This window comes from Arachis stenosperma, chromosome 6 (assembly GCF_014773155.1).
Source record: "Arachis stenosperma cultivar V10309 chromosome 6, arast.V10309.gnm1.PFL2, whole genome shotgun sequence".
Classification (NCBI taxonomy): Eukaryota; Viridiplantae; Streptophyta; class Magnoliopsida; order Fabales; family Fabaceae; genus Arachis; species Arachis stenosperma.
In genome coordinates, this window is record NC_080382.1 from 3,879,177 (window position 1) to 3,890,505 (window position 11,329).

Sequence of the window (11,329 nt, forward strand, 5' to 3'; positions counted from 1 at the left end):
CTAACTATACAAACTATATTATACTTTTTCACTACTATCCTAACTATAGGTATGTACACAAATTTATCTATATAAGATTGCGTAAAATTCAATAAATTACAACTAATAGCAAAGTTGGCTGCCTCGACGTAATGCGAAGTCTCGTTCTTGTTTACAGTGTGAACGATATATACATGTGTTACGTCTATGTGTTTTATCTCGTTTACATTGTAAACGAAATACGTGTAAAATCATCTCGTTCACAGTATAAACGAGATAAGACATGTAATAATTTTTAAAATTATTTAATTCAATAATAAATATAATAAAAAATCCTTGCTTCTCCTAGTGATGCCTCTTTCAGATCAAGGGTACGTGTCAAATCAAGAACAGTCGAGAGTGTGGAAGGACCAACCACACAAGTCCCTAAGAATCTGTTGCTATTTCTGTGTCCCCACACTTTGATTTTATTGTTTGTGTCATCACTTTGCCTTCTTTCCTTTCCTATTTTTGAGCATCTGACAACTGCCACCGCCACACTCCAAACGAAGAAAGAAAGTAACTTCCTTCTCTCCTTCCAGAGAAGAACACTCTCCACAATGACAACAGCACCGGAACAATCCCAATCCCAATCCCATGAAGCCATGGCAACGGTGGCCGAAAAGGCACCGGTAACGGCTGAACGGAAGGTTCCTATGGACTTGGAAACTAAGCTCCCCAAACCCTGTAATCTCTATTTTTCTTTCAAGTTCATTTCTTTTTCACTTGAAATGAGATTATAGAGTAGGAAACTTTAATGGGGTTTGATCAAGTTTTTTTTTTTTTTTTGCAATAATCTTATTGATTGGATCATGTTTTTGTCTAGATATGCCAAGAGCACTGGTTGCACCTGACACACAGAATGTGAATGGGACATGGGGTCACAAGCATAACAACATGTCCGTGCTTCAACAACATGCTACCTTCTTTGATCTTGACAAGGATGGTATCATCTATCCATGGGAGACTTACAGAGGTACTTACTCTATTCTTTCTATTTCATAACAGATTAATAGTCTTACTGCGATTTCTTCATGTTAAGCTAACACACGTTCCTCTGTTATTATTGGATTGGATTGTATTGGGTGTGATACTCGTCCCATGTGAATCTCACACTGTACACTATGCTATCAATACACAAAACATTTCTCTTTTGGGGTTTTTGGATTGTAGCTTTGATTATTGTTTTGATAATGTTGCAGGGTTACGCAAAATAGGCTTTAATGTTATTGCTTCCTTCGTGATTGCGATTATTATTCATATAGCTCTCAGTTATCTTACACTTCCGGTGAGACACTTTCAAGTTTCAACAAGGATCCCATCCAATTATATGTTACCTTAGTATAATTACCACTTCAACTTACTTGCACATATTGTGACTTGTATGTAACACAGACATGGCTACCTTCACCTTTCTTCCCAATTTACATAGAAAACATACACAAGGCCAAACATGGTAGTGATACAGGCACCTACGACACAGAGGGAAGGTAATTAAGTGTGGTTAAGATTTAAGATTAATAATATAAACCTCTTATTGCCTGGTGACATAAGATGGTTTTCAGATTCGTTCCTGCAAATTTGGAAATCATGTTTAGCAAGTATGCACAGACAGAGCCTGATAAATTGACGTTAAGAGAGATGTGGCACATGACACAAGCAAACGCTGTTGCATATGACGTATTTGGCTGGTCCTCTCTTCTCACACCCTCTCATTTTAGTTCTACACAAGTATCCCTCATTAGAAAAAGTGGGTGAATGAAACCTTTTGCTACTGCAGGGCTGCAGCAAAATTTGAGTGGAGTGTATTGTATCTGCTAGCAAGAGATGAAGAAGGCTTTCTAGCAAAAGAAGCTGTGAGACGGTGCTTTGATGGCAGCTTATTCGACTACTGTGCTAAAAAGCGTAGTGGTAATAATCATACAGGAAAGATGGCTTGACACCCTCTCTAGCCTCTTGTAAAGGTCCAATTACCTCATAATAAGGACATATGTGTGCATGTTTACAATTTAGGTAGAGTAAATGTGGTGTTACTTTTGAAATAATCTATCTTGAGTTCTGACTTCTTAGGCGTAAGGTCTTCTATTTGCGTGTTTGATTTCAGGTGTGGCGTGTATATGATATTCATACACTTTTGAGATATCAAATCTAAATACAACTTTAGGTCTACTAAAACTAAACCAGAGAGGATGCATATTAATTAATTTTAGGATATAATTGACTGCAATATTGTTCTAGTTCTAGACCGAATAAAGCCTGCAGTTCTAGTTCAACAAAATGAGTGTGGCTACAGGTCGGGGCAGCATTCAAGCTAAATGAACAAATTTCATTACCTTCCTGTTTTAATTTCCCCCTTTCAGAAACAAAACATATTTTGGGTAAAATAGTTGCAGCCACTGAACTTTTGATTCCATTTTGGGCAAGAGAGAAGGGAAATGAAATCTATGGCTGTCATTAAATGTTAACATATAGTGGCAACGAGCTGACAAATTAATTACGTTTGATTTGTTGTGGAAAAATGCTGACAAACTTTATGTTATCAGAGTCTTTATACAGAGACCTTAGTTTTTTTGTTTGGAATAAACTAGCCTTCTGCCCAGAAAAAATTGAATTACAACATTTCTACACTCAAAATATGTTCATGAACATTAAATTTTGTTTAATGTGAAAAGTTTAATGTTGAGATCACATTAAAATCCATGTGTGTTAAAATAGTTGTTGTCAAAGAGTACAAAAAGTTAGTGTTCAAAAATCAAAATCATTTACTATTGTAATCACTAGACCAACCCAAATTTCAGGTAATTGGACTTTGAAAAAATGTGTAAAAATCAAACCACTTTGATCAAGTGGTCCTTTATCCTTTATGGTCAATTCGGATGTATCAAATCTGTAAACCGTAACCGAACCAAATGCAGCATTGAGGTAAGTGACGGATTCACAAGGCATGATTGAAAGGGAAAATGGCTGGACTGAGGAGAATCAACTAGTTACTTTCTACGGTTCGAAGGAAACGTATATGACAATGCTTCCTTGCATCAACCCACCAGGTGGAGGTGGAACTTGAATTCTAGAAGCACGATAATCATGTACCTCAAGAAATTTGTTTACTCCCTATTCTACTAGCTGCAGGTATTGCTTCGGCTGCTTCCAAATTCAGACACACTTGTTCTTGCAGATACATGGACCTGATTTTCTACTTTCCCTTTCCCTACAAGATGAGACATCAATGCAAAAAATTCCTATATTGGTTCCGATAACAGCATAATCCAACAAATACGCCTACAATATAACGAATTAACGATATACCAAAGTGAGTAAATGGAAAAAGAAAAATACTAAGTGAACAAGTTATTTTTTTAACTAAGTTCAAATAAGTCATTTTTTTAAGCCTTTCCTCTTTTTTCTTAAATTAAAATTTTTTATTATCAATCCTTAAGCTATTGAACCAACTAAGTTAAATTTAGTTATTAAAATAATTTAATCATGTAATATTACTGATAGACAAAAGTATACATAAAAAAATTTTAAGTGGAAAAAAAATATAACTAAAGATTCCTGAAATATAAAAATACACTTCAAAAATGTTTTCGGTGGACAAAAGTGTTATGCCGTAAATAAGAATTTGATATTTACGAATATTTAGTGTGTACTTTTGTTCGCAAAAATAATTTCTAAAGTAAACTTTAATATTTATAAATGTGTGTACTTTTGTGTTTTAAACTTTTTTACATGTATTTTTGTCCATTTTATCTGTCTATCGAGTTACCTTTTCTCTTCTTATCACCGCAGAAAGCGCTTCCACAAGAACATTGAAATGCTTTAATAGGATGGTCATGATCATCAAAGTCAATACCATAATCCTGTAGAAAATTTATCACGTGTCAATGAGAAAAACAAAATCTTACAAGGAGAGAGTGTTACCAGAATCAACTTACCCACGTCAACTCCTCATTGGCTCTCACATCTCGGGTGGTAAAGAAAGCGAGCTGTAGAACAAAAAATCATGAACATATGACAAGAAGTTAGTTTTCATTGCCTTACACCAAATAAGGTAAATAGAGAACTATATGAATGCAAACTCAACTAGTTATTACATGGTAATAGTGGTGATCAGGAGTCTCCACTTCAACAGGAATGTCAATGAGATTTGCATCAAAGCATCTGGAATGTTGAGCACATAAATTTCATCGGAAAAATCTACATAGAAATGAAAAGGATAGAGACATGGAAAGAAATTTGTTGTCTTTGATTTCACGTTATATAAAGCTTGAAATCAATATAAAGTATACCTGTGATTGATAAACCTTCCAACATTTCCATTATATGTTGCATCTAAACAAAGCGCTTCCTCATCTTTCAAGACCCCTTCTGATCCCCAGTCTGCATCAAGAGTTACGGGATATGTGTGTCTGTCATTGCTGCAACTGCTGTGCACATTCCTTTCGTATAACTCTGTATTGGTTAATATTTCCCCAACGTATTCACATACAAAAGTACCCTTCGGCAAATCCTCAAGTGTTCTAAGGCCCCAGCCCTTTCCCTCACGAGTCATGTACACCTGAATAACAAAGAATGAGCAATAAATTTAGCCTAATTTGCATCTACATTACACAGAATCTTTTCTGCATATACGTTGACAGAGAACGTACATATGAAATATTATATTTTGCACCTCCTCTATAAGTGTTCCCTATATGTCGGCCAATGGCCACCTACCAAATTCATATTTATAATGAAACCACAGACACTTATAATCAAACTTAAAAAACAATATAATCAAATTTACATTTATAGTAAAATAGATTCATAATTATAAGAGTATGCATTGTAAATTGTATTGGTGATTAATTCAGTATTCATAGAATAATTTTTAAGGTGGATTCTATGATGAACTATTATCATAGTAGTTACAATAACTATATAATTTTGATAATATTTTTTACTTTTTTTCTATCTCTTTATAGTAAAAAAATATTTTCAAACAGCGAAAAAAAACATTAATTTTAATAATTGTATAGTAATAACCATTATAGTAATACAAAAATATTATGTATACACAAAAAATCAACTAGTTATTACCTTCTAAGTCTTTATAATTTTACTAAATTTTCAATTAGATTCCTATATTTTTAGAAAAAGTCTAGGGGACCAACAATTTTTATGTTTTGTGGCCAGCACTTAATCATCAAGAGAAGAGTGATCTCCTACCATTGGATATAATCTCACACCATTAAAAATACTAATGATGGCTAATTGATGGTTACAAAACACAAAAGTTGCTGACTCTCTAGCACTCCTCTTTTTTTAATTGGGCCCTTATACCATATCAGATTTTGTAACTAAGTTCCTAGCGTAACAAAAACGTTAGAATCAATGAAATTCAGAAAAGTGTTAGGCATATTCATTTTGTTTAACATAATATTCCATTCATTCCAACGTTTTTATCACGACAGGAACTTAATTATAAAATAGGATATGTTATAGGGACATAATAAAAAAAGTATAATGATCAAATTGAAAATTCAATTAAACTATAGGAACTGATAAAGTAATTAAACTATAACTATATAATATCTTCTATATGTATTTCATATTTCAACATATATTCTAATTTGGTGACTAAATTTTTGTGTATACATAATATGATTGTAATAAAAAAATTTAAAACCAATAGAATTTATTATTTTTGATAACACTTTTAGTGATCAGTCTAATACCTTTAGTCTGACAATTTAACAATATATTTTTAGCCTACAGTTTTTGAATATTGCTAGCTAACTATTAGCTAAATTCTGCTAATTCTCTAGTATTTTTTTTAATATTCAATACATAAAATTTCTAAAATTGCATATATTATAATTCAATCAACAACTATATTATGTATATACTAAAAATTAGCTACCAAATTAACAACTCGCACAAAATATATGTTGAAATATAAAATACATATTAAAAATAGAAAAGTGTTAAGAGAGCTATGAAAATTTATTATTTTTAACTATTACTTAATCATCAACTCAATTCTTTTAGTCTAGTAATCCAACAATATATTTTATCCTATACTTTTAAACATTGGTGACTAACGGATGGACAAAAATAATAAATTCTAATAGTCATCTAGTATTTTTCTTAAAAATAAGTTGAATAACATATATTTATAGATTGATAGTATATGAGTTAATAGTCAAATTAGTCTCTGTCCTTCAGTTACTCCACTCACAATTTCGTCAACGATTGATGATGTAAAATGTTAACTGATAGCATACATAACACATAATATATTCAATTAGATATTAACTAAATATGTTTACGAAAATCTATCAATTTAGTCATTAGGTCATATAAAATTTTTGTAATTGGAAAAATGACTAAATTAATAAATTTTCATAAACATATTTGGTCAATATCTAATTAGACATATCAGGTATTATATATGTTATCAATTAACGCTTTACAACATTAATCTATGAAGTGACTGAAAGACGAATATGATTAATTCGCAATATTTGAAGGACCAATTTAATTAAAAAAAAATTTTAATGTTATGACTAATTTGAGTATTTACGCAATATAATATGTTACTTCATGTATGTACGACACAATAGATGATTAATGTATGCGTAAAATCTGCACATATATCTAGAGAATATTAACTTACCTGCAATTTGCATCTTATACCTCTTTGTACTACTCGATTTCCACATCGCATGTCACAGCCACATTTCCTCCAGCATTCTTTGATAAACTTCCTAACCATATGCCCTTTGCATTGTTCGGGCATGAACTCATTCTTAGACTTCTCCAATGGGCACTCTTGACAATACACGAAATGACGATCTTGAGGTTCATTCTTCATGGAAATGCAAGCTTTAAGAAACTCTTCTTTCAACACACCTTCAGGAGTGTAAGCAAACTCTCCACCAGTTTCACGGGCACATGCACAAGGCAGTGAAGCAGAAAGACAGTTGCCTGAACAATCAGAACAGCAACCCTCATCCGAAATTCGAGCCAATGAAATATTTACATTAGCACTTTGGTATATTATATTTTGCGGTATATAATTAAATTTTGGCAAGTCCTCACTGCCATTTTCATCTATTAATGGGATTTTCACCTCTTCTGAACCTCTTGTTATGTCATTGATAAACTGAGAGGAACTCCTTTCATCTTGAGTAACTGCCAAGTTGCTGGAAGAAGACCTGAAATTCGAACGTTTTTTATGTCCCAACATCAGATAGCTCCTGCATAAACCATTTAGTAGCTTCACCATTGAAAACTGAGGATCCTGAGTCATGCAAGAGCTAAGGTACTTCTCCTCCATGAACTTCATCACAGTATCCAAATTAGGATTACAGAAGTCCGGTGGAGCCAAGGCAGAGTTGCAGTTTAAAGACAATTTAACTTCTCCACGGGGTGAAGAAGCAATAGTGATATTTCCCGTGCTAGTTGTGGCATTATTATTGCATGATGAGGAAGCATCAAATAATCCTAAAATCAGCAAGAAGTTAAATAACAATCTTTGTTTTATATATATATTAAACCAAGTTGAACACATGAAACAATAACAGCCAAAATTCATCTCATTGTATGAGTTCGGCAACAGGAATCTTTGATGTAGGTGGCCTCATTAAAAAAAATTTGTACATAGCTAATTCCTACTTAATTGTTCGTGTTAAAGTTTTATGAGGATTTCTTCATGGCTTTTAATTAGAAATCTTCAGTTTGATATACTTTGCTTAGTTGAGCCTCCTTATTCACTTATGGTAGAAGGTGGATACTTCCATGAATTGCAAACTGTTAGATAGTTTGATATGTTTGACTGAACCATTTAACGTTTCAAAATATCATCATGATAGAAAACACTTTCAGCTTTTGGTGTTCGTCCCCTCTCTACAGCTGCTGTGAATTGATACTAAATACTATTTCTAACAATGAAAGTTTGAGTGCTGACAATGAAAGATGTAAATTTACTCAATAGCCATCAATGAGTGAATATGAATATTTCTATAGCAAGCATTAAGATTTTCTCTTTGAGGAAACAGCTGCTCTTGAAGTGCACTGTTAGTCCCTTGCTTGCATCATAAATTTTGACCTACTATGTGCAGATTCATTAGAGAGACAGAAGAAAGCTGCTCCTCATAAATCTGTAAAGCACCTATCATCTCCACAAAACATTGCAAGATGGAGACAATCAAAACCACGCAACTAGTGATATGTGACCTCCTACTTTTAACTCTCAAACCTACATTCTACATACCACTCTGAAAACCTCGAGCAATTTCTTTTAATATAATTTAGAAATGAGAAAAATTAACAGATTAACATGATTACCGTCATGATTTGTTGAAATAGGCTGAGTCTGTAACTTTGGTTTCTTAGTTCTGGGTTTCACTAGCTCTTTCTCATAATCAACAGAGTGCCCTGAAGATGGTGCTATGTCGTAATACGTTTTTCTATATTTAGGTGCGTTGCAAGGTGAACTGGAAACCCTTTCTACCTTCATCAACCTTGCATGTGATGCTTCTGAACTAGTTCTGGGCTTGCTATCTTGCTTAGAAGCTTGAGATGGCTCAATGATTTCTTGTGAAGAATTACCTGGAGGTGTTTTCCTATCTGCAATGGATAACTTTTGGCTCGACTTATTTGTTGTTGACAAAACCTGGTTATCATCATCATCATCATCTATCAAGTGCAGCTTCTGTTTTGGTCTTTCTCGAGCATGAAAATTGACAGACACTTTTTTCTTAGCATCTGTTCCCTATTTGAATATAACAAGGTAACTATAAAAATATACAGCAAAAGTTTGAGAAAGGATTTGTAAGGTCAAGATATTGCTTCAAACAATTATATGTGTACAAAAATTAATGAAATATTAAGAATGTGATGTGTTAATCAACTGTTGATTAAAGTAATTGATGTTGTAAAATTTTTGTTTTATATTTGCCTCTTCTAATATCTCAGTATATCTATCCTAAGCCTATTACCGAACAATGATCTCAGCAAGAACAAGTATGGAAATATAAATAACGATAAAGTACTAAATTGGTCTCCTATGTTTGGACATAATCCTATTTTGGTCTTTAAAGATTAAAGTGTCCTATTTAAATCCAAAAAGATTTCATTTAACTTCAATGTAGTTCCACCATGACATCAAAGTTAAATAATTAACGGAATATCCTATACGACAGTATAAGAACAAGATTGATAATCTAGAGAATAAGTACAAACTCTAGAAACACAAAATCAACCGTAGATGTATTAATACATTTATTTATCATTCTTCTTACAATTTAAATAAAATATTTTCTATAGAATTAAGGAGAATGATAAATAAATGTATTGATGCATCACGGTTGATTTTGTGTCTTTGAAACTTGTACTTGTTCTTCAGATTATCAATCTTGTTCTTTTACTGCTGTTATATAAGACATTCTGTTGATTATTTAACTTTGACTTCACGGTAAAACTATATTGAAATAAAATAAAACTTTTTGAATTCAAATAAGACACTTTAAACCTTAAAAATCAAAACAGGCTTATGCCCAAACGTAAGAGACTAATTTAGTACTTTATCCTTAAAAATAACTTTCATTTCTCCTTCCTTTTCACAGGTAAGGAAGCTACATGATGAGATAAACTGTTGTGGTCATAAATTGAAATTTTTCACATCAGTATTTAATTGGATTCCTAGTGGTGATAATTTTATTCAGTTCATTTGTGTTTGTTTCTGAAGATGTAAACACTCTCAGTGACAACTTCCAATAATTCAACTACCACTTTTTCTATGTCATAGTATAACTTAGAAATGAAAGGTAAGTCAATACTACTTAAAATAAAATTTAAAAAATAAGAGAAGAAAAAAGAATGAAACAATACAAATAAGCTCATTTCTAAAATTTTTTTTAACATAGTTGGAGGAACCTTATCTTCTTTGAAGTCAAAGTATGCATCTACAAGTGTCCGATAATTGTCCTCTTCAATAAGTTCCCAATTTTTATCGTAGACTCTTAACAACTCTGCCAACACCGGCTTCACCTCTTCAGCTGAAATTCCTAATGCCTTCATAGCATTAAAGGCCTGAACAACTCTTGGATTGGGAGCCATATGATCAACACTGTTACAAGAACCACTTGTTCAGAGGGAAAAAAAATGCTTGATAAGATCCTCTAAATGTTTTCTAAGAAGCTTACTGTGGTCAAGAAATTTATATGCCACAAAAAGTAATCATTTCCTATATATAGGCTCATTTTATTAAACGTATTAACCGCTAACCTGCCAATGAAATTACTGAATAATATATGAAAACTACACTCACTTGATTCAGTAAAATTTAACTAGACTCCCCCCTATTTTTTAAGATAGAGATTGATTTCTTTCAAAATTAGATAATAATAATAATAATAATACATTTTGCACTATTGTATTTTCTAAGCATAACACTAGTCTCTCTTTTATGTTCAAGGTGAGTAAATGTCATCTGAAGAAATAATAAGGAATCATAATAAATTTCAGCAAACCTAAGTAGAGATTAGCATAAGTTGATCTTGAAGTAACGATGATGCAGAGTAGTATAAGGAAATAGCATGCAGAATTACTTAATCCAGAGTTGAAGCACGGAAAGAGTTAAACACGAGTTGATAAAAGAGAATGTGGCAATGCAAGTCACAAGAACGAACAATTGATAGCAGAAAGCGAATAAATTATTATCGATCTGAATAAAACAGTAGATAAGCAGAGCTTTCGCAAACTATGAAAACAATCGTATTAGAGAATGAACAGAGGTTTACGTGGAGAAATGAAGAGAGGGAGAGTGGTGTTGGTGATGGTGTTGGCGAGGGAGAGAGAACCGTCAAGTATCAACCATGCCTCTGATTCTGAGTTAGTTATACATAAAGAAGAATGTCGTTAACAGAATGAATAAAAAACACAGAATGTGCGTGTGTGTGTGTGTGAGAGAGAGAGAGAGGGGTGAGGTGAGACCTGAGATTATCGGAGTGGTGGCCCAGCGGCCCTACTTGGTTACGGAGGGGGAAGGGGAAGGGGAAGGGGAATGGTGAGTTCAAAATCTCTCGAATAATGTGTACTGTGAGTCTGTGACGGCTTGATGAACGTGAGTGTGTACAACACAATTTTATAGGAGAGGAAGCGGAATGGTTGGGTAGTTTGTTAGGGGCTTCTATTCACTATGGCGAGGACTTGGGGAATACCGTAGACACACATATGAATGCCGCTCTTCAATGCTATCTCTTGATGGCTGCCTCTTGGTATGCCTCTCATTTGGCTTACTATTTCTGAAACTTCACCCCCTTCT

General features: G+C 33.1%; 2 protein-coding genes across 2 annotated transcripts; one reads left to right on the forward strand and one right to left on the reverse strand.

Moving 5' to 3' along the window:
- The first annotated feature begins 464 nt into the window (after positions 1-464).
- On the forward strand, positions 465-2,063 carry LOC130935915 (peroxygenase-like). Its single transcript, XM_057865842.1, has 6 exons — positions 465-705; positions 845-994; positions 1,221-1,306; positions 1,414-1,508; positions 1,584-1,709; positions 1,799-2,063. The coding sequence occupies exons 1-6, from the start codon at positions 579-581 to the stop codon at positions 1,956-1,958; spliced, it is 744 nt and encodes a 247-aa protein (XP_057721825.1). The 5' UTR covers positions 465-578; the 3' UTR covers positions 1,959-2,063.
- A 765-nt stretch (positions 2,064-2,828) lies between these two features.
- On the reverse strand, positions 2,829-10,122 carry LOC130933504 (histone-lysine N-methyltransferase SUVR4). Its single transcript, XM_057863139.1, has 9 exons — positions 9,940-10,122; positions 8,350-8,776; positions 7,388-7,506; positions 6,677-7,237; positions 4,308-4,576; positions 4,113-4,179; positions 3,954-4,004; positions 3,785-3,878; positions 2,829-3,226 (listed from the first exon to the last, which is right to left on the reverse strand). The coding sequence occupies exons 1-9, from the start codon at positions 10,120-10,122 to the stop codon at positions 3,138-3,140; spliced, it is 1,860 nt and encodes a 619-aa protein (XP_057719122.1). The 3' UTR covers positions 2,829-3,137.
- Between the last annotated feature and the right edge of the window lie 1,207 nt (positions 10,123-11,329).